The 27530-nt window shown below is 42.7% G+C and overlaps 1 protein-coding gene across 1 annotated transcript in view; it reads right to left on the reverse strand.

The window, feature by feature from the left end:
* Positions 1 to 4330: 4330 nt before the first annotated feature.
* The window catches only part of COCH (cochlin), a 36543-nt gene continuing 13343 nt past the window's right edge, over positions 4331 to 27530 (reverse strand). Inside the window, exons 5-12 of the mRNA XM_045015647.1 lie at positions 18491 to 18624; positions 16428 to 16490; positions 13810 to 13854; positions 13577 to 13724; positions 10684 to 10787; positions 8400 to 8626; positions 7025 to 7541; positions 4331 to 6036 (exon numbers count right to left, since the gene is read on the reverse strand). Coding sequence (XP_044871582.1) covers positions 5861 to 6036; positions 7025 to 7541; positions 8400 to 8626; positions 10684 to 10787; positions 13577 to 13724; positions 13810 to 13854; positions 16428 to 16490; positions 18491 to 18624 — 1414 coding nt within the window. The 3' untranslated portion in view covers positions 4331 to 5860. The remainder of the gene's footprint in view (positions 6037 to 7024; positions 7542 to 8399; positions 8627 to 10683; positions 10788 to 13576; positions 13725 to 13809; positions 13855 to 16427; positions 16491 to 18490; positions 18625 to 27530) is intronic.

The following is a 27530-nucleotide window of genomic DNA, read 5'->3' on the forward strand; positions in this document are numbered from 1 at the left end:
ATGTAGCCATGCCCAAATTTATACTGGAAGTTTGAAAAGTTGGTCGTGTTCGGTTATTAAAATCAAAGGACCCATTAACTTTAACTCAATGAATTTGCTTCTGAATTCTTAACAAAAATAATTCCATATTCTGAGAAGAGGTTCTGTGTTAAAAAAAAAATAGAGGAGTAAATGAGGGGGTCTCTGCCACTGGGGTCCTCCTTATGGCTGCATCTGGGGAATAGCTCTATCTGTCTATAGCCCGTGTTGTCCCTTGCTTGTGCTGCAACCCTTCAGGAGTTACAGGGCTTCCTCTGGGAATCAGGATGCTCCTTCTTCCTGGGTTTGTCCTCCAGCCAGATTACTTATAATTCTTCGAGTGATTGCTCATATCTATTCCAATTAGATATGCACATGCCACATGCACAACCTTTGGAAAGTTTTTCCCCTAACAGCACCCGTCGGGTCAGCTGTGGAGCCCCCTGGAGCGGCGCCTTTATGGCGCTCAATATATGACTCTGATGACCCAGCACCGCCTCAGTTCCTTCTTACCGACTGTGACCATCGTTGGAACTGTAGGGTCTTGCTTAGCAAGTTTTCCACTTTTCCCTAGCTTGTTTTATAGTAGTTATAATTTTTCTTTAGTTTTCATTTTATTTTTGTTGTAGTTAGTAGCAGTTGGGCTGAGGGGTTTACCCTCTGTCCTAACTGCTTTTTCTTGGGACTTGGGCATGAAAGCCCTCCCAAGGATTCAAACCCTGCAAGTCCAGCTCCAAGCGCATGCCAACAGGCAACCCCCACGACTCTTGTCTGAAGCGTCTGGGGGAGGTTCACCAACCATATAGGTGCAGGATTTTCAAGGGGTTTCATCCTAGGACCAAAAAGGAGCATGACTTTCACCTTAAGCAGCTCCTTATGGAGGTGGCACTTAGACCTCAGTCTCCTTCGGCACTGCAGGACCTGGCACCAAGTTCAATGTGCAGCACCCCAGCGGCGGTGGTGAAAGCGGCACCGTGGATGGACTCCGGTAGACACCCGCGGCACTGCCGCTCCCCGGCACCAAAACTGGTGGCATAGACCCAGCACTGCTCCCACTCTCCAGTGCAGAAATGGCACCAGAAGCAAGGGAGGAGTGGCTCTCCATCCCAGAGACCCACCCCCCTGAAGCCAGCCAATGGTGCATGTCCCAGAGAGGAGCATCCAGGGCTAAAGCCTGTGAAAGTGGCACCGTAGACTTCGGCCCCATAAAGGGGACCATCAAGTCCAGTGCCATTGGACTCCCCAACCCACAGCATTGAGGAAGTAGAGCTGCCATCCACCCCGGACCTTTGTGGCTGCAAGGGACCTCATCGCCATGACAGCACTGAAGTCGCCTACGATCCGCACCAAGCCTCCAGTACCACAGTGTATGGCACTGTCTTGAGGCAAACCAGCAACGGTCCAGCCTTAGGCACTTATCCCCATCGTGGTGCTGGTCGTAATCACGGCACTGGTCATATTCGTGGCGCTGGTCCAATTTGCGCCAGCACTCCCGGTCATGATGCCAATCCACTTGCTGGTTGCCTTCGAGGAGCAGGTTCCAGACCCAGCACTGGTCCTGGCGCCTCTCACCCTCCCTGCGTACTCACCCTCCCTGCATAGCTCCAGGTTGCGGTACCACTCCATGTTGCGGCATCGCTCCCCAGCCTCACAGCACCGCTCGCCGGTTCAGCTCTGCTCAGCCCCACCCTTGCCCTCACTGTCCTGATCCTGTTCCTTGGGCTCAGAGACTGGGTCTAGGTACTCAGAGCGGGACCAGCACTGGTCATGCCGTGAACGCCCTGAAGTGGGGGCAGGGCCATGGCCAGTGCAATGGCAGGGACCAGCTCAGTGGCCATTCTGGACCCCATGGGCCTATCACCAGGCCCAGGGTGCACATTCTAAAGACTTCCAGTCAGCCGCCTCTGAACTGAGAGTGCCAGAGGCCTCAGCTAGTTGTCCCACCCCTGGGGGTACTGAGGAGGCGCCGTGCCTCCTCGGAGCCAAATCCAACCCCAGTTCCTGAGCCAGAGGTGAACTGGAGGGTTGGGAGGACCCTATTCCCCCCCCCTTGGCCTTTTCATCCTCCTCCCCAGACAAGGCCGTTTCAGGCACTTCCATATCCAGGCCACCTCCCATAGACACCAGGACCTTCTGCACAGGGTGGTGCGCAACATGGTCCTGCAGGCTTAGGAGGTGGTGGAGTCAGAGGACCTGGTGGTAGGTTGCCCTGCTCCTCATCAAAACTATTCTGGCCAATGCCAAGACTATCTGGCAGACTCAGGCCTCCATCCCCCTACAGTCAAGGGTGTGGAGAGAAAGTACTTCATGCCCTTGAAGGGGTACGAATATCTCTTCATGCACCCACAGCCCAGCTCTCTGATGGTTGCAGCTGTGAACAAGAAAGGGAGGCTGGGGCAGCAGGCTCCAGCGCTCAAATCCAAAGAGGCCAAGCGACTGGACTTATTTGGCCACAAGGTGTATTCCACGGGAGGGGGCTCCAGCTCAGGATTGCCAACCAGCAGGCAATCCTGAGTCGATATAACTTCAACTCCTGGAACTAGATGCTCAAGTTCAAGGAGCTTGTGCCACCTGAGTCCAGGGAGGATTTTGGGGCTATAGTAGAGGAGGGCAAGGCAGTGGCACGGACCTCTTTACAGGCCTTACCTGATGCTGTGGACTCGGCGGCATGCACCTTGTCCTCAGGAATTGCCATAAGGCACACCTCTGGGTTACAAGCCTTGGGCCTACCGTTTGAGGTTCAACAGACAATGCAGAACCTGCCCTTTGACAGGGTGGGCTTGTTTGGGGAACAGATAGACTCTAGGCTGCATAGCCTAAAGGACTTGAGGGCAACCATGAAGTCCCTGGGTATGTAAACCCCAGCAACCCAAAGGAAGCACTTCAAGCCCCAGCAGTCGCAACAGCGCTCCTACCCTCCTTGGCCAAAGCAGGACTTTTACAGGCGGAGGGGAAGGAACGGCAGAAGGAAGCCTTTCAACCCCCCATCAGGACAAGGCCGGGACCCAACCAAACCTTCGTCGGGTTCCAAGTGGGCCTTTTGAAGGGACGCCTGAGAACGGCGTACCACACTTAATCCCGGATCCTCCCCCATATTTTTGAATCATTTGTCCCACTTCTACTGTACATGGTCCCAAATAACCTCGGACCGCTGGGTCCTCTGCACAGTGGAAGCAGGATAGTCTCTCCAGTTCTGCTCCTACCTACCCTGCTTCCCCGTCCCTCTTCAGGGACCCCTCTCACGAGAAACTTCTCATACAGGAGGTGCAGACGCTCCTTGCCATGGGAGTGGTGGAGGAGGTTCTGCAGGAGCTAAGGGGCAAGACTCCAGTTACCTCAAACAAACATATATCACACTTACAAATACAGCAATGACATTTGACTATGACCGACATAAAACCACTGTTCAGACTGACAGACAATTGATCTGCTTGAGAATTACCAACAACAGCTCAAGAAAAGAGAGTTAATACCTTTACAGCAGATGCAGTCAAATATTGTAGAAACAGTTAAAGGTACCAGATAAATCTGAGATTTATTTGAAATACCTTTTGAATTCCGGAGACACTGGTTTATACAGGAGAAATTCAGGGGGTGAAAGCTTAATTACACAAGGATCAGATGGGGATAAGGGAGTCTTTGTACTGATACAAGCAGGCTCAGACCCAAAGTTGCCAAGTCCAACCAGCCCTTGCTGAAGCTAAAACCATCAAAACCTAGAGTGAGTTATGCTAGCAGTTGTGTCCTGAGAAACAAAAACGATACAGACAGGACTGAATAAATTATACTAATTAAGTGACGTTTGAAAAGCATTGTAAATGCTTTAATCAATTACATATGTTACTTCAATTCTTCTGACACTTAACTTAGAAGTAGCCAAAACAAAGAGAGAAAAAGAAAGCAAGCCAGCCAGCTAGTTATAAAGATCAGTACCATGTATGGAAGTGTCTGCATTGTTAGCTAGTATTATAATTTCATTGTTTTAAAGATCCAAACTTGATGTGTTTGTGTTCAAAGGCTGTATCTGTGAAAAGCTCTGTGGTTGTCCCTTCAACAACAATAAACAGAAAAAAATTGTGCACTTGTGAATTCACTAACTGGTGAGTGTGTTTGTATTCAGCTGTTTGCGTTTACCATCATATTTAGCATGGAACATTGTTGTTTTGGTATTAGTAGACTCAACAGTCATGAACAGATGTATAACTAGTATCCTTTCATTTGGGGGGGGGGTTAATTCAATAATTAAAAACAATACTGATACTTGCATTCTTTGATTGCTTTATTGATGTATTCAGAATGTATTACAGGGGTTCAACATAGAATGGTTTTTGCATTACTGAATATTAAAATAGCTAGCTGCAATCTCAGTCTAAAAGTTTATTTGCAGTATGTGTATTTTCATATCAAAAGAGAAAACTAAAATGTTTATAGGCTGCACAGAGTTGATATTTTATTTTGAATATCTGGATGATTCATACAGGAATACCTGAATACTGTATATCTATAAACATATACAAAATTAAGAATAACAATTAATAGAAAAATACAAGGCATCCTTGCCATTCATGTTTACTGTAATATATAGCCAGTCATAAGTTATTAAAAATATACACTACAAAAAGCCTGATAAACAACCAACAGCACAAAATGAGAAAAATGAAAAACCCCAGACCGATAGCTGAACAGGAAAGTGCTGTGGTTTGGTAACAAAAGCTTACTACCTATAAAACAGGTTATCAAAAAGTATTTGGGTCAAAATGTCCACTTCAGATGCCTGATAAATGCCTTACAATGAATTATTATGTAATTTTAACCACATACATATATGGGTGCAAATATGGACAAAAATCAAATGGAAGAGAGATTTTTCAAAAGCTATTTTTCATATTTTAAAAACAATATGAGGGTTTAAATCTGTTTTAAGTGGCTTCATAAAGAAATGTTCCAAAAGTAATCACCTGCTGGCTATGGTATCATCTATCTCTTTCTTTCTTTTCTTTTCTTTTTACCTCCCCTCCACCTGGTTGAGTAACTCACTATAGACAAGTTCAGATTGGTGATCTGAGCTCATTTTGGATGTCAGTCTGTATGCTCTCAATTCCAACTGAAGGCTCTAATCTAGTCTCTATGGCCCTGCCTGGAACTTTGTCTAGTCATTTACACTTGTAAAAAGTCAATGTAAAACACTACTGAATAAGTATGGTAGCATTTTACTCCCACATGTAAATGACTACCCAGTGTGCAAGGCAGTGGAGAAAATCAGACCCATTGAATTTACTGGGAATTTTGCCATTGACTTTAATAGGAGTAGGAAGACAGTTAAGCCCAAGGCCCAGATGGTCAAAGCTATTTAGGCATCTATCTCCCACCGAAACTGATGGGAATTAGGAGTCTAAATACCTTTTGAGGATTTAGAACTTAAACTGTATATTTTGAATACAAGGTGTTTAGATATCTAAAAGTCTATTAATTTTCATTTGTAAGGTGACATTCAGCAAAAGACATCCCACAAATGGCAGAGCTAAGTTACCTTGTAGTTTCTCTGTATACATACAGCTGATATCTGGTACCTTAAGTGTAACGTATGCTTAACTTTAAATATAACTTGAGGGATGTTAATACACATTTAAAATAGCTTTTGGCAAAATCCTGCAGTCCCTAATCAAGCAAAACTTGCAATGATGTCACTGGAAGCTTTTATTTGAGTTTAGAAAGCAGAGTGCGATTCTTTGTATTTTATCCCAAGACTGACTGTGTATTAAAAGACTGGGATATTTGCACTGTAGAGAGACCTTCTCAGCTTTCTTGATTTAGTTTCAACAAAGTGACCACAGCCTTTCCTTTACTGTTTAGAGTTCAAGAAATCTCTACAAATGCCTCTAATAACATCAGGAACAATCTGCTCCAATCCTGTGAACTCTCTTGTGAAGAAATTATGTGACTCTCTCGGTTCAGAGGCCATGTCTTTCAGATCATCCAGTGGTGCCCAGGCAACACCAATAGAGAAGACTGTAATACCTATAGTGTTATAATAAAAAAAGACCACATGTAAGCCCAAGAAGTTTGTAGATACAAGGAAAATAGCTCTCCAGATTTACATTTGCTGGATTAATTTGGACCAAAAAAAAAAAAGTGTTTAATATATGCAGCTGGCCAAAGACAATGGGACTCTTACCACTAGACTTCTGCAGGAGCAACATTGGGTCCTAAATATTTGGAACCAGAGGAGATTTGCTGCTTTCACTTAAACAAGTTTACAGCAAGAAGCATGGGGCAACGTATAAGGCTAGCATTTTAGATATTTTATAATACTGCCTATGACAGTAGTAGTGATGTCATTAAACTTTGATAGGACACATGGAATGGAAGTCTGATCTATTGCATACTAGACACTAATTTAATAATTGAAAGATTTTCTGAACAATAGGACTGATTCATAATTGTGCTCGGTCAGTTCTCTCAAATGACAGTAGTTCAGGGAGGCTCTTTAGACAAACCACCTTCCCCCCCGAGTAGAGCCAGAGCTAATGCAGATAGCTTAACAGGAGTTTATCTGGTTACAAGCACAGTGGTAGGATATTGGTCGTAGGCTGTGGGTGCTGGAAGCAGAAAGCCCGGAAAGGAGGTGGGTGTATGACCCGGAGAGGAAGTGGAGGGACAGAGCTTCTTGGGCACAGAACTTGCTGGAGTGGCAGAGTTGCGGATTTCTGAGTAAGGAAGTTGTCTGCTGCTGTTTGTTGCTACTATGAGCAGGGAAACAAGCCTTTGTGTGCCTATTTTATAAACAAACAAGATTGCACAAGAATGTACCCAACTCAAATCACTGATTTCTCACCCTAGCAACCAACCTTGTAAGGTCCTGAATAGTGGCTAACTGTTTGGGCCAAAGGGGCAAACTTCTTTGTCTACAAACTTCGAGTCCTCCTCCCCCTCCCACCAGTGAAAGACACTATAGGAGTGTGAAATATTGGCCTCCAGTTTCTTTTGTTGTCTCTCAATCATTTACCTGCTTTGTGTGCCGCAGCAGCAGGACCTCTAACATCATCGTAAGACTGACCATCAGTCAAAACAACAAGGAAACTTTTGTTGGGTCCATCTCTCACAGGTCCAAACACGTTTCTGGTTGTGAAAGAAATGGCATCACCAGTAGCAGTACCACCACTCATGTAACGAATGCCCCGCACAGCAGAGAGAACCTTCTCCTTTGTGGTATAGTCGGTGAAGCTGAACTCTATGCGCTGATCATAGGTGAACTGCACAGCTGCAATTTTGGAACCAATATCGGAGATCTCAAAGGCTTTGGCAACATTACTGATGAATTCAAGCACGAGGCGGAAGTTGCTGTCTCCAACACTGCTAGAGCCATCTATCAGAAAAGCTATATTGACAGAGTTGTAGCAAGTTTTGCTACACAGCATCTGCTCATGAGAACACAGTTTTTGGACAAGAGGTTTTACATATTTGGTAGTACCAAACCAGGTGGGTATATGGTAAGAGAAGAAGCCATTGTTTTGACAGACAGCCTGTTTAAAAACAAAACATGCATACAAATATTTCTGTTGAATGTACTATTAAAGATGTATATAAATCATTTAATTCAATAGTTTGATAGGAATCTAGGATCTGATTTCCCCCAAACTGCCCCCCCCCCCGGAATGCTGACCACTCCAATTGAAGTTAATGGGAGCTGTAGATGCTGATCCTCTCTAAGAATTAGCAGTACTCCTAAAAAGATGAAGGATAAAAGCTGGAAGTTCTAATTATACATTTTAAATGTTGAACAAAAGAGACAATGGGAATACAAATATATAAAGAATGGAGGGTTCTAGATTTTGCTTCAAAGTATAATTACCTAATTTTCTGTGATGGCTCCTAATTTTGCAAGTACAATTTTGTATGTACGGTTAATTGTAGATACAAACATATGTAGTCAGATATCTCCATGAAATCACATATCAGGTAAGTATCTAGTTACTATTATTTATGCTAGCGAGCAAGGATGGGCACAAAATTGTGGGAGGCAAAATGGTGCCCACTAAAATGAGTAGAAAATCTGGCTCTAAATAACTTCATTTTTAAATGGCCTTTTCAACATATAATTTAATGGTTTAAAACCAAGAGGGCTATACAAAAATTACAGCAAAAACCTTTAGAATTTAATAGTGATATTATTCCTACAGAGTGCTTAAACCACCTTTTAGAATTTTATATCTGGGATATAATTCACTTATTGTACAAGATGGTTAACAAACTCTTTTTAAAACTCTGTTACATACGTATGACTTTTTCATTTGCAGTTCAGGCTGGAGAAAACTTAGTCATTTGAAATGTATAATACCCATGAGTGAAGAGTAAATTACATTGAGGACATTCTCTCATACCTTGTCAACAAAACCAACATCTTGAACCATTCCCTGTTCCTCAGTTGTAGGTCTTGCTACAGACACAATGAATACATTAATGCCAAATTCTCTGGCTACTATTCCAGCTTCTTCTATATCATCTGAGGGCCAGCCATCTATGAAAACTACGATGATCTTAGGAATCCCTCTGCGTACTCCATTTTCCAGAGAGAAGAATCTCTGAGCTGTGTGTTTCAAGGCTTTTCCTAGTTTTGAACAGGAAAAGGAGAATCTGAGGAAGCTGTTTCACAACTGGGAAATTGGGTTTCTGTACCAGTCGAGTAGTACTGGATGTAACCCTTTCTATAGGCGGTAAAGACTGTTCATACTGAGGGGAACACCAGAGATGAGGAATGCCACCTTTCTACAGAGAAATTTTAAAAGATCTGGTGGAAAGATTTAATCTGTAGGATACATAATTTTAGTTAATCAGACAGAACTTTCCTGGTTATACTGCCAGGATTATAAATGAAAGGATTTTAAAAACATTTTGAAGTATGAGTAACACACAAACATGACCTTCAAAACAATAAACCAACCTAGAAACATCCCTGTTCTAGCTCCAGCATAATTTCCATTACACGGGTTGGAGCTAGGGTTGCCAACTTTGTAATATTTAAAAAATGGACACTCGAGAGGGATTGCTGAAACCTCCCCTTCCCCCTGAGGACCTACCCCTGCCTTTACCCCCTAGTCCTCACTGCTGCCCCAAACTCTTCCCCCACAGCCCCGCTCCTGCCCTGCCCCTTCCCCCCGTTAGTTCCTCTTTCCCCCTCTGTCTGTCACTCACTGCTTTTCCCCTTTCCCCAGCTCCCTGTGTGGGTCAGGAGGGACTCGCCTGCAGAACTAGGGCTGGGAGCTGCAGTTGCCTGATGCTGGTAGGAGGTGGCCCTGGTTGAGTAGGGGCTGACATGGGTGATGACTTGGTGCCTCTTCCACCTGCAATAACTGGACTTTGGGTGTCCAGTCAGTAGATCTGATTGGACACCATCAGGTCTCCTTTTTTACTTGACTTTCTGGTTGTAAACTGGACAGCTGGCCACCCTAGTTGGAGGACTTAGATCTTCCTAAAATATAGAATTTTCAACAGGGTCGCCAAGAGGATTCAGGGGGCCTGGGGTCTTCGGCGGCGGGAAGCCCCCGCTTTGGCGGTAATTTGGCGGCGGGCGGTCCTTCCACTCTGGGACCCACCACTGAAGTGCCCGAAGACCCGGCACTATGGTGGTAATTCGGCGGCGGGGGGGTCCTTCCGCCTGGGGGCGGAAGGACCCCCCGCTGCCACCGAAGACCCGGAGCGGAAGAAGCTCCGGGGGCCTGGGCCTTGTGAGAGTTTTCCGGGGCCCCCGGAGCGAGTGAAGGACCCCGCTCCAGGGGCCCCAAAAAATTCTTGTGGGGGCCCCTGCGAGGCTCAGGGCCTATTGCCCACTTGCCCCCGCCTCCCCTCTGGGCGGCCCTGATTTTCAAAAGGACCTTGGAAGACTGAGAGACACATTCCTCTCATTTGGTACAGTGTAAGTCTGGAGTTACTCCACTGACATATATGACATTACTGTGGATTTATCCCAGTTTAATAGCAAAATTTTCTCCTGGGAACTCCAGATAACACAGAAGTTTGAGTGGCCTGTAAGTCACAAATCAATAGAAAGTACAGTAATTTCCAACTGATCAAAAGTAAGTGGAGCTTTACGTGTAGGTCTAGTCAGCCCTATGGAAATAAATACTCCAAGGAAGCTCACTTGAAGTGGACTGGTGAAACTGAGGCAGTGGTGGAAGTAGAGTTTAACTCTTACTGGTACGGTTCTGACCCCCCTCATCTCCTCCCCCCCAAAAAAGTTCCATGTCTAGAGCCCTGCGCAAACATACATTTATACCCGCAGATGTGGATATCTGCAGATAGAAATCGATATCTGCTGAACCACAGGGCTCTCTCCGGAACTGCAGTGGTGAAAGGAGCAGAACGTGTGGCTGCCACTCCCGAGAGCCCACACTGGCAGCTCCTCCGGCATGGCCGTACTGCCCCCAGCCCTGTACTCTGGCAGGGCTGTTCAGACCCCAGACAGGAGATGCAGCTGCACAGAAGGGCTGGGGGCAGTACAACCAGGCCAGAGGAGCTGCCAGTGAGGGGCACTGGCTCCTGGGAGCAGCGGCTCCATGTTCTGCTCCTTTTGCCACTGCGGTTCCCAGGATACAAAACAAAGTGACAACAGTAACATTCTTTGGTACAATTAGTTCTTATCCTATCTCTGATCAGATTTGTACTCACCCGTATTGGAGTTGCCGCCTCTGAAGCCAATTTCCTTTATGGCAAACAAAACATCTTTTGCTGCAGTAAAGTTTTTCAGATAAAATTCAGTTTTTGGATGCTCACTATGTGAAAAAATAAAGCAACCGGTTAAAAAGCAGACATACATGACCAATCTTAAAATAGAAATGAAATGCCTTTTACCCTGCTTAAGGGCAGAATCCAGGGTGCTGAGTTTTGTCAGGAATAGTTGATGATGATATTAATTCTTAAAACAGAGTAGGGACCCTTACCCTTTGCAGTGTCTGTGATTTTCTCAAACAGAGCGGAAGGAATCAAATTCAGAACAGAGGTCTTGGCAGGTAAGGAGAGAATGATTTTCATTAATTGTAAAATGTATTCATTTGCTGTTTTTGTATACTGTTATGGGGACAAATTTTGCTCTCAATTATACCTCTGTAAATAGACCTACTTTTGAGTCACATTGGAGTAAGTCAGAAATGAATTTGGCCAATTTTTCTATTGTTGAATTTGGATCTTAAACATTTGCTAAATATATTTATTTTTTTAAAATTTCTTTTAAATGAAAATAGTTTCAGAGTAATGTAATTTGTATGGATTTTAGATGTGCTAGCTAATTACTCTGTTTAAAAAAAGGAAAATTTTAGCTGCAATGAATTTCACCCTCTGACTCCTAATTTAGGGCAAACAAAACACTAAATTAAAAACTAGTTGTCATGTGAACTGTAAGAAGTACATTTGGTCTCACTTGCAGTTGAAAAGGACAATTGTTATGAAGTCAAGGTCCTGAGGCAGCATCAGATGGACTCCTCTGCCTATGCAGAGTCGGATCTGCACAAGTGGATCTCAGTGCAGGACCAGGACTGAACACTGCTTTTATTGTTTCTTTTTTTGTTTTAAGATAGGGTCATTGGAGGGCAATTGCCTTGATCCATTCCAATTAATAGCTTGATTCTTCAGGGTACTCAACTCCAGCTGACTAGCCCCCAAGACAGCCATATTTGCCCATTAGATAAGTACTCCACTTTTGGGGACTGATTCTCCTCTCATCTTATTTTGCAGTGATGTAACTCCGTTGAGTCCAGGAGGGTTCCTGTTTTAAGTGAGAAGGCCTCAGGCCCTCTGTCTTAATCTCTCTTCAGCATTCCATCCACTCATTTCATAAGACTTTATCCAAGCCTTTCAGTTCAAACAGTTGTTTTGGCCATTTATACATTTCTTGACAAATCCCATGGCTTGGAAGGTTAATTTTTACAAATAAATGAAGCCAAACAATAATAATTCTCCAGGAAGCAAAGTCTTCTTTGCTAATGTGGCCAGCAAGTAATGTTGCAACAATTTTCTTTTCAACTGAACTGGAAAAGCTGACTTGGTAGTTGATGATCATCTTGATAAAATTAAATTCAATTTTTCCCCCCAGAAATTTTTGGATCCTTTTGTTCAGTATCTATTTTAATAACGTTTAGTATTTTTTTGCACAACATTCACACAATATCTGTGATTGTTTCTTGTTGACGGTATTGGTACCTATAATTTAATACAGGCTTCTTGATGAAAGATGTGGGAGAGACCTCACTTGTTAATCCACCAGATATTTCCGTTTTTTGAAGAAACTTCTTTTAGACCAGAAGCAATTGCCAGAGTGGTTGGGCTTTGGAAAATAGTCACCTCACAAAACCATCTGCCCAGGACTTAAATCAAGATAATCCGCAAACAAAAGTGTGTGTGTGTGTGGGGGGCGGGGGGGGGTTAAAGGAAAAAATAAAAGCATTAGGCTATTGGGCTGGCCATTCCAGTGCCTGACAGTTTTATGCTATAAGCCATAATACAACCCAATGTTGTCTTTCCTCCCCCCCCCCTTTTTTTCATTAACATGTTTGGAAGTATCAGTTGCTATAAGCTGATCAAGGATACTTCATTTTTGTGTGGTATTAAAAATTACACATAATATCAAAAATAGCCAAGTTTTAGAACCCCCACTCTGCTGAGATTGTCCTCATCTATATAGATTTTTTTTATTTATGTATTTTACTTTTTTTGGAAGATGAGATACATGCCTGTGAATGGTGCTGGCAGCCCTGAAGGCCCTAAGTCCTCTCCCCAGAGATCAAGGACAGGGCAGGCAGCAAGACAACCTTCTCTCATCCTTCCACATCAACTCGCCTCAAAACTAACATAAAGGAATGCTTGCTGGAGATGAGAGGATAGTTTGTTTTCTAAGCCCAGTCACTCATGGTGGTTGTCAATTAGTCCCAGTTGTGTTTTTGTGCACTGGACACCAGTCCAATCAGAACTGGACTGAAACCACAAACACACTTCTTATAGATGAAACAACTACCATGAAGTAGTTCATACTGTCATTCACTGTGTACCATTATTGGAGTTGGGTATGAACTAGAGACTTAGAAAAGAGAGGCTCTGTGTCCCACTACCATTGTCCTAGCCCAAGTAGTACCCAACCTGAGGTCTGTGGACCAAGAACTGTCCAGAGAGAACTTGCTGGTAGTATGCATAGACCTGTCTGGTAGCATGGTGCTGGCTCTACTCGTTTTCTGCTGCTAAATAATATTAAAAAAAGGCTTAATACTTTCTTAATATTGCTCCTGTTTTCATGGGGATACTACTGGATCATCAGTGGAGGTGTCTGTAAGACTTGTTATTTCTTAACAATGTAGTTCACATTAGAAAAATCTTTAGAAACCCCTGTCCTAAACAATCCAGTCCCCCATAATACATTGATTTTAGTTGGATGTCTCAACTACAACAGTTCCTAAGCAGAATGTTATAACCTATACTACTCAAGCAGTGGTCTGTTGAATAGGATATTTTTATGTTTCAGCCTTCTCATTTTAATAACTCAGTTTCTAGAGTTTTCTTATAATGTTGTAGATACCTGGCTTGTACAACTCCCACATGTGGTCCTTCAGTTCCAATTCTCAGCATCACAGCTATTTTCCCAACAAAGTTCTTCTGCAAATTAAATCTACGCTGCCCAATATTGTAGCTTCCATCAATCAGAAAAGCAATATCCGCTTTACAGTCTGTGAACACGCAAGATAATTAGATTAATTGAAAGTCAAATAAACAGGAATTTGCTTTGCAAGAGTTAGCTATATGGATTCCTACCTTTGTTCCCAACCTTTTTCTCAAGAAGTTTTTTAAGTCGTTTACCTAAAATGTAGGAAACAGCAGAATTATGTAGGGAACAACAGGCTGAATAGCAACAGCATAAACTGAAGCTAGAAGAGGTCAAGACATTAAAGGCTAGGTTCTAACCTTACCATCTGTCCTGTGTAAGAAGTGGCACCTATGTGGGCCTTCCTTGGGCATTCAGAAAACTGTGATTCCAGCCCTGCTTTCCCCCTCATCCTTTTATCATGGTGTATCTCAACTCCTCTTTATGCACCTGGCCAGCTATTTGGCTAGGGGTTGAGGTGGGCAGGGGGAAGGAAAGTCAGGGCTACTCCCAGTGGAGAGTAGCAAGTGAATAACCCACTCTCCTCCCCACAACCAGACTCATAGTCTCTCTTGCACAACTAGATACTGTGACAATCTAGCTCTGAAGGAATTTAGGAGAAAGGTCTTAACACAGAGTAATATGTAGGACAGATTCTGCCAGAGGAAACAACTGCAACTGTGAAGATATTTTTAAAAAGTGCTAAGCTCTCAGAAGAAACTTTGTAGGGCATGAATGTTGGACAGGTTGGTGGATCACAGTGGCATTCCATCCATCAAATGTTAATATGGGGCCAATTGTAGCTTTGCAATTGCCCCATATATGGGACAGTACGCACCTGTACTGCCCCAGGAGCAAAACAGGACTCAAACTCAGTCATGTGCTTCCTAGTTTTCCCTGCCTTCAGGAAAGATATACCTTGCATCAGATCTATATCCTGATGGGAGGGATAGCTCAGTGGTTTGAGCATTGGCCTGCTAAACCCAGGGTTGTGAGTTTAATCCTTGAGGTGGCCACTTAGGGATCTGGGGCAAAAATTGGTCCTGCTAGTGAAGGCAGGGGGCTGGACTCGATGACCTTTCAAGGTCCCTTCCAGTTCTAGGAGATTGGTATATCTCCAATTATTTCCTTTCCTATACCAGGTGCAACACACTTTCTCCAGCATGCTGGTGCAATTACACTAGTTAGTATGTCTGGGGGCAGGGAAGAGGAGCCAAGACTCTGTCCCATTCACCCATCCCTTCTTGATGACTAGTGCCCCTGTGGCAGCTGCTGCTCCTTTTGTACTTCCACCCACAGCACAGGTAGCTGGAGCATCGGAGTAAGGTGTACCTTATACTGTCTTACCCTCCTGTATGGTCCTGAAGGACCAGCTACAATCTGGCCCTATGTTATTAACATGTCACTCACAGTGACAAAATATTGTTACTGCTTCATCTCTGCAAAAAACAATTTAAAGCAAGCTCCTTTGTTTTTGCCACTCTGTGAATATAAGACTCAAGTTATGATAACATGAAGTAAGAATGTTTAGTTGCAGCACAACAGAAAATTGATACTGCTACTTCCATGAAGTTAGAAGTGAAGAGAAAGGAGTTGCTGTAGGAGCCAAGAGGGATTCATGGTTGCTAGAAACTCAGTTTGGTAAAGAGTTTACTTTGTTTTGATCCGAGAATGATTTTCATCAAACCCTTTATGTATGTGTGCTTCTAACAATTATCGTGACGGGCATGATGGACTGGGGATTAGATGTCTTCAAAGCAAGGATTGATTCTTTAACCAGTGAAAATCCTGACAAGGAATTACACCCTTTAGCTACACCCAAGAGTGCATTCACACAAGACTGCCCATCTTTTTTCTGGCTTTGTCCATTACCAATGTATCAACTCCAACTCCAATATTGTGCCAGAATTTTTCCTTACTTTCCTGACTTTGACCAAAATCATGGCTGCTGCTGTTAATTCTTTAAAGTGCAGTAGCTGAACTACAAACACATGGCTGAGTGTAAAATTTGGTGGTGAAAAAGCAGGCACTTAATTTTTGTTATTCATCTTTGTTTTTTCAGAAATACACAGGCTCAAATACTGATAAAGTTATGGCAGCCTTAAACCTGTGGTAATGAGCATCAGTGGTTCCTCCTGACAGGCAAACCTGGGAGAATGAAAACCATTTCCATAGCTTTGTCTACTGTCATATGAGCAGTTATGGGATCATATTGACTTTGAATACAATGTGTAATAAGAATGACTTGGTATTGACTTATTTCCTTTTCAATGTTTCTACATCTGATCTGATCAAGACTGACTACAACTGCATGAATGACAAAATTCTCCAGTCTATCCTTGACAGTGCACCCATCACCATGGTCTGAGGATCTAAACTTCACCAATACGCTGAGTCAGACAGACAACTCTCTCAAATTCCCTCTCTAAAAAGGAATGCATTCGCCTCATTTTCATCTCCATCACTTGATGTAAATGAAAAAGTCCCTGAGCACACAATAGGTTTCCTTCTTCAATTATCTTTGTGACTCCACTGTGTTCACTCAAGTTTCTGCCAGTTTACATCAGCATAACGGAGATTGGAATCAGCCCCATAGATTACAAATACTACCTGATATTGTGTGTTAAGTATATTGGGTAAAAAGTACTGACGTGTAACTTTATTCAAAAGATGAATATGGTCCTATGAGTCTTGCCCTATCAGGCAGCCATTCACACATGAGGGTACATTTTGCATATAGTGTGGAAGGCTTCCCTTGGGAAGATCATCTATTAGAAATGTTTCAAACCTGTGGAGGGGCGTGCTGTTGATAGCGGTCGTCCAGCTGCTTCAAGTGCTCCACTCTTGGTCCCTGTATAGTATTGAAAAGATGAATTCATTGCATCTCACTGCAGTCAAATTCTATTGCAGGTGTTTAAAAAGTAATCAAATTTGAAAAATGTACAGTTGATAAATAATTAGAACACATCTAGTTTATAATGGGCTGTGAGCTAAGGCAAGTACATTTTATAATTTGTAATAAGCAAACTCAGACTGCTATGGCTCCCACTGAAGCCATCTGGATTTGATGTCACTCAGCACCACTCAGAATCAAGGCCTTAATTTGCAGTGGCCACCGTATGGGAATTACTAGTGTTTCATAGACTTGGCAGGTAGAATTTCTGTAAACAGTTTAGAAGCACTACAGACATTTTTAATTCTCCTGTAAAATAATAGTCCAGAAACTACAGAAGCTTTCTTCTGTCGACGTATACTTCTGAAACCAAAGCCGCAATGGACAGCCACAGTTTTGCTAAGGGGCATCCTCAGTTTTGCTAAGGGTCCATCTGACCCAGTGATACCTCTGACCCTGCTTGCCAAAAATCTCTTTTATAATATTCCTTGTCCCAATGCTCTTTAGAGAATGAAAGCCCTAACCAGGCATGATACAGATAGACACATAGCGGAGTCTCTCCTTGCAGGTAGTTTTACTGTATATACTGAAATCATGACAAGGAACAAGTTTCACAGAAGACCAGGTTTTATCTGTCTGCGTGATGGGAGGTAAAGGAGGAAAAAACTTGACTGGCCAGTCTTTAAGATTAAGGTAGATTGCCAAATGCCAGTTAACTGATTGTACAGACAAAATTCTCTTTAAGGATATGTGAACCTACAGTGTAGAGTAGGGGTCGGCAACCTTTCAGACGTGGTGTGCCGAGTCTTCATTTATTCACTCTGATTTAAGGTTTTGCGTGCCAGTAATACATTTTAACGTTTTTAGAAGGTCTCTTTCTCTAAGGGTACGTCCATACTACCTGCCCGGGTCGGCAGATAGCAATCGACTTCTCGGAGTTCGATATATCGCGTCTGATCTAGACGCGATATATCGAACTCCGAACGCGCTCCCGTCGACTCCAGAACTCCACCACCGCGAACGGCGGTGGCGGAGTCGATGGGGGAGCCGCGGACTTCGATCCCGCGCCGTGAGGATGGGTAAGTACTTCGAACTAAGGTACTTCAAGTTCAGCTATGCTATTCGCATAGCTGAACTTGAGTACCTTAGTTCGAACCCCCCCCCAGTGTAGACCAGGCCTAAGTCTATAATATATAACTAAACTATTGTTGTATGTAAAGTAAATAAGGTTTTTTAAATGTTTAAGAAGCTTCATTTAAAATTAAATTAAAATGAGAGTCCCCCGGACCAGTGGCCAGGACCCAGGCAGTGTGAGTGCCACTGAAAATCAGCTCGCGTGCCGCCTTCGGCACCCGTGCCATAGATTGCCTACCCCTGGTGTAGAGATTCAAAGGAGACACTTAAGCACATTATACCTAACTAAGGTCCTGATCCTGTGAGGTACTAAACTCCTATGAGAGTTGAGCGCAGGACAAGACAGGGCCCTAAATGAAAAAACATACAATGTGGTATTACTGACCTACATGATGCCCTATCTTTATTTATTTTCTCACAAAATGAGGATAGGAATTTTCCTGGAGGCCTTTGGCAAGGTTGCTTTTTGCGCCATTTCTCTAGGATGAAGTCTATAGCATTCGGTACACTCAGAACAGTAACAGACTGGTCAATGGGTACTGGTGCCCAGTTCCTCAATGGGAGTTGAATTCAGTGGGAGTTAGGTGCCTACATACCTGCTTTATGTATCAGAGTCAGCGGCAATCATTGACTGAATAGTCCAAATTGGAATAGTATGGTAAGGGGATTATAAGAAAATGGAGGATAAAACAATGAGAAAAGGAGAAAGTCGGTCATTGTTTCTACAGCATGCTGTATAGCCACAGGCCACTGAAAGGCCTGGATAAATTTCTGTTAACATTGCAAATATATGTTACTAAATAATAAATACTTGATCCACCTACCAGCCACTGAGAAAGATGAAGCCCATCTAGTGAGCACCTGAGACTGAATCCCATTAGCATAGACGGCAGAGTAGTTCTCTTGTCCTGGCAGGGTCTGTACCCGTACAGTTCCTCCCGCACTGGTGATCACCCCTCTGGGATAAAAGAGGATGGTCTTACCACAATGCCAACTAAATACTTTACAAGTATACAGTAACATTTTTAAAGAGGCTTTAAGGAAACCCTGGAAAGGACAAGGTCCTTACTTTAAAAATTATTTTACTATTACCAACTACCACTATTTTAACCAACTAAGCTAAGGAAAACTGGGAAAAAAACAACAGCTGAGGTAAGCAAGGATGGACACTGCTGAGACTCCATCTCAGGCGGAGGTGTTTGAGAAGGAACCGAGGATGGGTCACCCATGCAGCTCTATATAGCCATGGTGCAAGCACAAGGCAGAGTAGAGCACGTGCAGGCCGACTGGACACTGCTACCTAAAAATCTCAGATTGAAGGTGCCTGGGGCACATGGACACCTAAAATGGAACGCCCATAGGGACACAACTCAAAGAAGAACCAACGGCTCTGGTCAAAAGAGGTAAATTAGAAAACTATAAGGGGATGGGGTGAAGGTGAGCTCCTAGAATTTCTACTGAACCTGTTCCAGCACAGTGCTGTATGCTTAAATTGGGAACGGTTTAAGAGACTTCTGGTTAGGATTCATGAGTTGTTCTCCCGGGCCCACAAAGGTATAGGTTGTACTGCACTGCTCTAGCTCTAGATTGATACTAGGAGAAACCAACCAATTAAACAGCAACCTCACTGGTTGCCAGTAGAAAAAAGGAAAGCGGCACTACAGGACATTGAGGAAATATATCAGGAAGACATATTGAGCTTTGGGCTATGGGTTCACCCATAGTTCTGGTTAAGAAAAAGGAAGGCAGCACCAGATTCTGGATGGACTATAGAAAATTAAATGAAGTCACTTTAAAGGATTCTTATCCATTACCATGAATAGATAGTACCTCGCATGCTATAGTAGGTTCAGTCTGGTTTTCCACACTGGATCTTAAAAGTGAGTATGGTGAGTGGAAGTGGATCCAAAAGATGGAGAAAAAATTGCTTTCATAGCAGGACAAGCCTCGTGGCAATTTAAAGTGATAGCTTTTGGCTTGTGCAGTGCACCAGCCATATTTGAAATGCTAATGGAGAGGGTAGCACATGGCATGTCCCTCACAGCCTGTCTGTTATGCCCACATGATATCCTGGTGCATGGAAAAAAACCTTTGAACAGGAACCAAACCATTTACAAAATGTCTGTGAGATGCTGAAGGCAGCCAGTTTGAAACTGAAGCTGAAGAAACGTGAGATGTTCCAAAAAAGAGAGACCGACATTAGCACATGATTACTAGGGAGAGATTTTTCACTGACAAAAGAGAATTGAGGTGGTACACAGCTGGCCAACTCCGAGACACTTATAGATGTACTGAGTTTTGCAGGGCTCTGCTATTACAGACGGTTAATTTGAGTATTTAAAAAATGATGACATAAGTTGGGTGGGAAAGGGAAACAACTTCAGTGGTCAGTAGAGTATGATATAAGTGTTTGTTTTCAGAGTTGGAAAAGGCTCCACTGACTGCTCCTGTCTCGGCCTACTTATGTTTCAAACTCGGATGGAAAGGCTGGTGCTTACGGTTTGGTAGAAGTATTGACACAAGAACTCCAAGGACTTGATAGGGTGGTAGCTTATCATAGCAAAAGTCTATATTCTCTTGAGAGAAATTATTGCCCCACCTGAAAAGGAACTCTTAGCAGTGGTTAAATCTATAGAATGTTTTTATCACTATTTGTATGGGAGGAAGTTTATGGTCAGGACAGACCAAGCTTCTCTGCAATGTCTCTTTAGATTCAGAAATCCCGAGGGACAGCTTGCCAGATGGTTGGAGAAACTGCAGTGCTATGATTTCGCAATAGCACACAGCCCTGGCCATATGCATGTTAATGATGATGCCTTGTCCAAGCAGCCTTGCTGCAAACCCTGTCCTAAGAAGGAGAGCAAGGAATTAGTTGCTCAAAGGAATGGGAGTGCTTCCCTTCCTCTAATTCACAAAAGTGCCCATGTTTCTAATTCATCCACTTAACCCTGGGGTGGGGTTGCAGGAATGGACCCAGATCAACTCAAAACTTCCTAAAGAGAGGATCCTGATAGTAGGGTAGCGTGTGACTGGAGAATCACTTTGCAAATGCAGCCACCTTGGAATGTAGTAAACACCACAGTTAAAGCTTTCTAGTCACACTGGCAAAGCTTGGAATTTAATGATTAAATATTGTATAGGAGCAGGGTGAAACCAGAGAGTGATGGATCCAGATACTGGTTGGTTGTGCCAGATACATTGGAAAAGGAGTTTCTGAGGTTATGTCATGATTCAAAACTCCTGGACATTTTGGGGTTACAAAATGCTACAGGAGAATTTCTATTAGGTAACACACAAGCAGGATGTAGAAAGTTGGTGCAGGAAATCTGATCCTTGTGTTACAAAGAAGGGTTCCTCCAAAACTGGGAGTACCCTCTTGCCGCAATATCTTGTGGGGGCATCAATGTAATGCATTGCCATTGACATTCTTGGGCCCTTGCCCTGTGACAAAGGCTGGCGAGTGATATTTGCTGGTAGCTATGGAACTACTTTACAAAGTTGCCTGAGGCTTACCCAATAAGAAATCAAAAGGTTATGACAGTAGCAGAGGTCCTTGTGAATGATTTCTTCACCAGATTTGGGATTCTGAGTGAGTTACACAGAGATTGGGGTGAAACTTTAAAACCAGGGCTTTGGAGCTGTGCTCCAGCTCCAGGCAAAAACCTGCAGCTCCACTGCTCCGGAACTGCTCTCTGCTCCAGCTCCGGGCTCTGCTCCAAAGCCCTGTTTAAAACCAAAGAGTTTCAACAGGGTTGTGAGATTCTAGGGGTCCACAAAACTTGCACCACCCTGGCACATTTGCAGTCTGATGATGATCAAAAGGTTCAACAGGACTTTGGGGGTTCAGCTAGCTACTGTTGTAGAACAGCACCAAGGGGACTAGGACTAGCATATCCCATTCCTTTTGATGGCTTATAGAACAGCAGTCAATGAGAGTACAAAGTGTACTACAGAACGCCTCATGTTTGGGCATGTGCTAAGGCCCACTCCCAGCAAACATTTTGTATGGAGTTTCTGAAGAGGAACAAAAGGATTTCAACGATTTGGATGATGCAGGACCCCTGTAATCCAAGACTGAAAAAGTTCACAGCTTTGCTAGGAAAAATTTGAGAACAGCTGCTGATAAAATGAAAAAAGACTCTGTGACCTGAGGTCAGATGGGGAAACTTTTAAAAGAGGAGATGCTGGTCTGGTTCCACAGTCCTAGGAGAAAAAAGCGTAGGAGCCCTCAACTGGATAAAACTTGGACAGAACCCTACACAGTAGTAACTCAAATAAACAAAGGGGTGTGTAGGATACAGTTTGGTCCCAGGACTAAACCCAAAGTTATCCATAAGGACCACATAAAGCAGTATCAAGGAGTGTAGTGTTTCAAACAGAATGGGCAGGAATTGTCACAGCCAGCAAGTTCCACAGAAACAATAGACATGTCTCAAGAGCACACTGAAACGAAATCCAGGGAGTAAAAAGCCCCAAAGAGATTTGGGAGGGAATAAAATTATTTTATGTTGGGGATGTGAACTGTCCTAACAGACACCATGCATATGTAAATAGTTAATCTGTAATTTGTTAAATTAGTTCTTTTCTTTTTGTTTGGGATGTGTTATTGGGTGTCACCATTTTGGGCCTCATTGAGACTATTGACAAAGCTGAGGTTGATGTTAGGTAGGCGGAATGCACACTTGATATTAGCTGAAATGAAATAACTATTTCTGGTCTCTGTTTCTGTTCCTTGGTTAATGAATTTGGAAAGTTCATTTTCATGATAGCTCAAGATTTCCTTTAAAGGTGAAATTCACCTTATATAGAAGGTCCATGTGGGAGCTAAGCAGTGCAGAAGTGCTTGTGAATTTCTGCCTAAATGAAAAAAACCCACAATTTTTGCTATCAAAACCTGATCTATATTTTTACAGAACCACTGTCTTTTACTCTGGTGCCAATGCCTTGCGTGCCAAGGCTGTTTTGGTTATACTAGAACTTTATACATTTTCCAGGAATGCTTTTAATTCTATTGGTTAACTAATGGTTACCACATTTTTTTCCTGTTGTCCTATCATTGCCTGACAGTGACAATCCACAGAAGTGGGCAGCCCTTTCTCTTGATGAGCTGCACTGTTAGTAATAACCATGGTTTACATTGAGACAGTTCTTTTCATTCCAAAGCGCACACAAACAAAACAGAGGTACATGTAAACCACTGAAATGCAAACACACAGAGGGAACCATCCAATATCTCATTGCGCAATACTGCACGGGAGGGAGAATTTTTGCCCAGGACATCAAAACAAACTAAACAAACTTCACTATTATGAAAGGTATAACTCTAATCCAAAGCCCCCTGAAGTCTATCAACAAGTTCAATTATCTTTAGACCAGGCCCTGGGTAAGCAGACAGGACTCCAGTTTTTAAAGTCTCATCTTCCCCTTCAGAGGCATGGAACAAAATGTATCTATAGTATCGCAGAAGCTGATGAAGAGCCATCTTGACCTTCTCAAATTTTTGGCATGTCTCTTTCCAGAAGGTCTTGATGTATCAAACCCAATTTTTAGACTATTAAGCTATTCCTCCAGATAGTAGAGGTGGCCTTTAAACATGTATCTGACAAAAGCCTTTTTGTCAGATACATGTATAAATCAAATCAAACTATTAACACCTGCTGGAGCAGCCAGTGGTAAGCAAAAACAGTTCTACAGTTCAGAGAAAAGGGAAATCACAGATTTTTGCTTCACAGAAATTGTTTTCCTCTGGATAAATGTTCAGTCAATTTGGAATTCATGATGGTCCTGCCAGGTTTTTCATGTGAAGAGGTGCCCAGCGGCTCCACACAGCTCTCCTCAGTAGCGCATAAGCTACTTAGTTTAAAAAAAATGTTATTTGAGATGATGCCAAGTGCCTGTTCTCTTGACTGGGCTCAGAGTAACGTAATGTTCAGATCGATGCAATTGTCTAGGGAAGGACAAGTCCGATGCCAAAACACAGTCCATGCAAGTGGATAGAGATGATGTTATCATGCAAGGACAGGAAAAAACACGTCAAAATGAAAGGAAATTGATATTCTCTTTTAACTATGGAGTCAATGTTCCAGTGGAAAAACATAAATATCAAGGAGCCCAGAGCTGAGGCTGAGCCCTTAACAAAAGTGTGTACTCATTTGACTCAGTCCAGAAATCTAAAGGCAAACTTCTCCTAGCATGTTTCGATGCTAATAGTTTTGCTCCCCAGTTGATGTTTATGGGAAATCTACATGTGCTATACAGGGACAGAGCAGGATCTGACAGAAGTCAGGATCTGATAGGGGATACAGAGATATATCTCTGAGAAGGCAATTTTGCCCTGGAAGTTTCCATGATAAGAAGCACTTTTCACCATGACTACACTCATGTTTTTAAGTAGTTAATTACAGATGTCATTTCTGATGGAACCAAAGGATGAAAACAGAACCCCAAGTGATGACAGCTGAATTAACTTGGCTCCCATCTTTTTCTCCCTACTCCCTGACTTCTAGCTGCTAATGCAACTCCTTCCATCTCCTTCCTTCCCTGTGGCCACAAGAAGCGGCATCCTTCCCAACTGCAGCTTGCTGCTGCTGGCCTGCCTGTATTCTCCATCTTTGACCCAGAGCTGTTCTGGGTTCAGTGCCAGCTTCTTCCTACAACACAGGTTCTGTTGTCTCTGCTTCCACTGCACTTCATGTTTCTGGCATGACTTAGGAACAAGACCCCCCCAGCAGGAGCAGGCAGTGGGCCAAAGTTTCCCAACAGACCTAACTGCCCAGAAGTGCATTCCTCTGGCCAAACAAACTCTCTGCCAATTTTCTCCTAGTGACCACCACAACTCAGGAAATTCTCATACCCCTTGGGATTAGCCTGTGTCCTAAAGACTAATATAGCTAACTTGGTAAAAGTGTGACATTTCTTGTGACACTGGCAGTATGGGAATCCAGTGTCAGACTTGAGGCATGTTCCACCTCTGACTAGGCTTTAAAAGTTATCTAAAAATTAACATATTGGGCCAGATCCTTAGCTGGTGTAATTTGGAATCTAGGCCACTATTACCCCAGCTGAGGATCTGGTCCTCAATTTTGCCTTCTGATTATTAATCCAACTAATGTTTCATGGGTAGCTTTAGCTCAGTTCCTCATGCCTAGGCATAATCATCATCAGTAGGTTCCCTTCCACTTCCCATGACAGAGCTATACCTTTTATTGTCTAGTCAGGAAAAGGCTGGTGATGTTCCATATCTTGACAGTAATTAGGCATATTAAAAGGAAAGGAAGGATTTAATACAATAACCGAAATGGGCACAAAACCTCACATCAGTTACAGTATAGGGAATTATTTGGGGCCATATTCTACAGTCATTACACTTGTCAAATAGTATTACTCTAGCAAGTAGTCCATTGAGTAAAGGGGACTACTCGTGTGAGGAAGGATTGGAGAATCCAGCCCTGAATTAGTGATGGGTTAGTTCCAAATCCTGACTCCAGATTTGCATCTAAACTGTCACATGGGCCTATTTTTTATTCAAATACAGTTTTACTGTGAAGAATTCTTTCATTTTTGGTTGCAAAGTCAGTTCTTTAATAACTTGCATTAAAAGTTTTTACAGCACGTTCTTGTGCTGTTAACTTTTTAAAATCTAAAGTACTGTACTGTATTGTATTTGTACTCACTAAAAAGCATAAAAACTAGTTGCGTAGCTTTCAGGAAACATACACAATACTATTGTACAGCAAGTAAATGCCTCTACAAACTGGGATTTCAAGAAGAGTTCAGTACATGTGTAGAGGGTAGTATATTGCCCATTGCCTAACCCTGGTTGGGAGTGTGGTGGGAGTTTAAATTTCCCCAGCACAACCTCCCCATGCTCATGCTTTACACAGGTGAAGTGGTTTTTCACCCTAAAAGAATAAGCAAAAACACCAGAGAAGAAATAATTTCTTAAAAGAATAATAATTAGAGTTTAGGTGTTGGGGTTTTTTTTCTTCTTTTTAAAGCAGAGGTTAAAACTAGATTATTCTCCTGAAACTGGGCCAGTACCATTAGTATGTAATGTGAGATGCAGTGAGGAGGTTTTTTTCGTTTGTTTTAAAGTTTTACATGGAATGTATAGATTGAGATATGCAGCATTACAGAAGGGAACTGTGCAGCAAAACCAAGCACGAACAAGTTTGGTTGTGCCTATTCCTGCTCCTTTATGATGCATAGAGAGAGCCTCAAATTTTTATCAAGTTTTCTGCTTGTGTAATTGACACTACTGCTGCCAGCAGTGGGGTTTGAACTTGAGACCTCTAAGGCTAATAGTATGAGCCAGCTAAACACTTTATTGCTTAGCTGGAAAAGTGGCAGATGTATTAACATATTTTATAGACCAGCTACTAGGGAGGGACAAAGATCCACATGTTCATAATTCATTCTTAGGGAAGAAAGAGAGTATACAGATAAAAACAAATGAAGTATATTAAGCTGTGAAAAAAAAAAGTCCTATGCCCACACAATATTTTTGGGCTGTGAGAACTGCTGCTCTCAAGAATCATATTACTGGAAATAGGCAAAAGAACTTTACCGTTACTGTAACTTGCCTAATCATTGCAGTATGTGAGTGCATAATTAGAGTCAAATACAAATAGTCAGATACTATTCAAATACTGCTTGTTCTTCTGAAGTGTGTAGGAGGCTGGTTTGCCTATAAACGTAATAAAATAAGTTCTTTTTATGTACCTGCAGAATCTTTGACTGAAATCTATGCTACAAGCATTGTTAATCATAGAATAGAATAGAATATTCATAGGTTGGAAGAGACCTCAGGAGGTCATCTAGTCCAATCCCCTTCTCAAAGCAGGACCAACACCAACTAAATCATCCCAACCAGGGCTTTGTAAAGCCAGGCCTTAAAAATCTCTAAGGATGGCAATTCCACCCTTCCCACACCCCAGTAACCCATTTCAGTGCTTCACCACCCTCCTAGTGAAATAGTGTTTCCTAGTATCCAACCTAGACATCCCCCCTGAAACTTGTGACCATTGCTTCTTGTTCTGTCATCTGTCACCACTGAGAAAAGCTGAGCTTCATCCTCTTTGGAACCCCCCTTCAAGTAGCTGAAGGCTGCTATCAAATCCCCCCTCACTCTTCTTCTGTAGACTAAATAACCCCCATTCCCTCAGCCTCATCTTGTAAGTCATGTGCCCCAGCCAATCACATGCAGTAGGACAAATCCTTCCTTAGAACATAGATGTTCCCCCAAATTTTAACCCCAAGAGCTACATAGTGCACAAAAACTACACTATAATTTGAGTAATTTTGTTTTAAGGTCATAACATGCTACATTACCTAACTTCCATAATTAATTACCCTTAAAAGGAAACAAATTATTTCTTTTAAAAATTATATTTAATACTGAAATATTTCTAACCCACACTAAATGCCTGATGGCCCGTATAGTGACAGTAATTAAAAATATATTCAAAATCCTTTTCTTGCTATCCAAATACCCAGATTCATATGCAAAATTTTGCAGCAACATAAGTGGTGGTGTACATTACACATTGTGTAAACTGTAGTCATGAAAACAAATATAATTGGTAAATTAATGTAAATTGATTGATTAATATTGAGCTTGTATGCTGCATGCAGTAAATTCACCCTGATCATTGTTGTGTCAGCTTAAACTGGGACTGAAATTGACTTGAGCAGTGTTGAGAATGGTGTGGCATAAGAAAGGAGGAGAGCGGAAGCCTACTTTATCTTACACCTTCCAACTAGTAACTTTTCAGGCTATAGTCTGCTCACTTCCACCTCCCATATCTATAAATTATACTCATTGCGCACCAGTTGCCAGGCTAGTGCAAGTTATTCTACTTTGCC

Source organism: Mauremys mutica, chromosome 4 (genome assembly GCF_020497125.1).
Source record: "Mauremys mutica isolate MM-2020 ecotype Southern chromosome 4, ASM2049712v1, whole genome shotgun sequence".
NCBI classification, from domain to species: Eukaryota; Metazoa; Chordata; order Testudines; family Geoemydidae; genus Mauremys; species Mauremys mutica.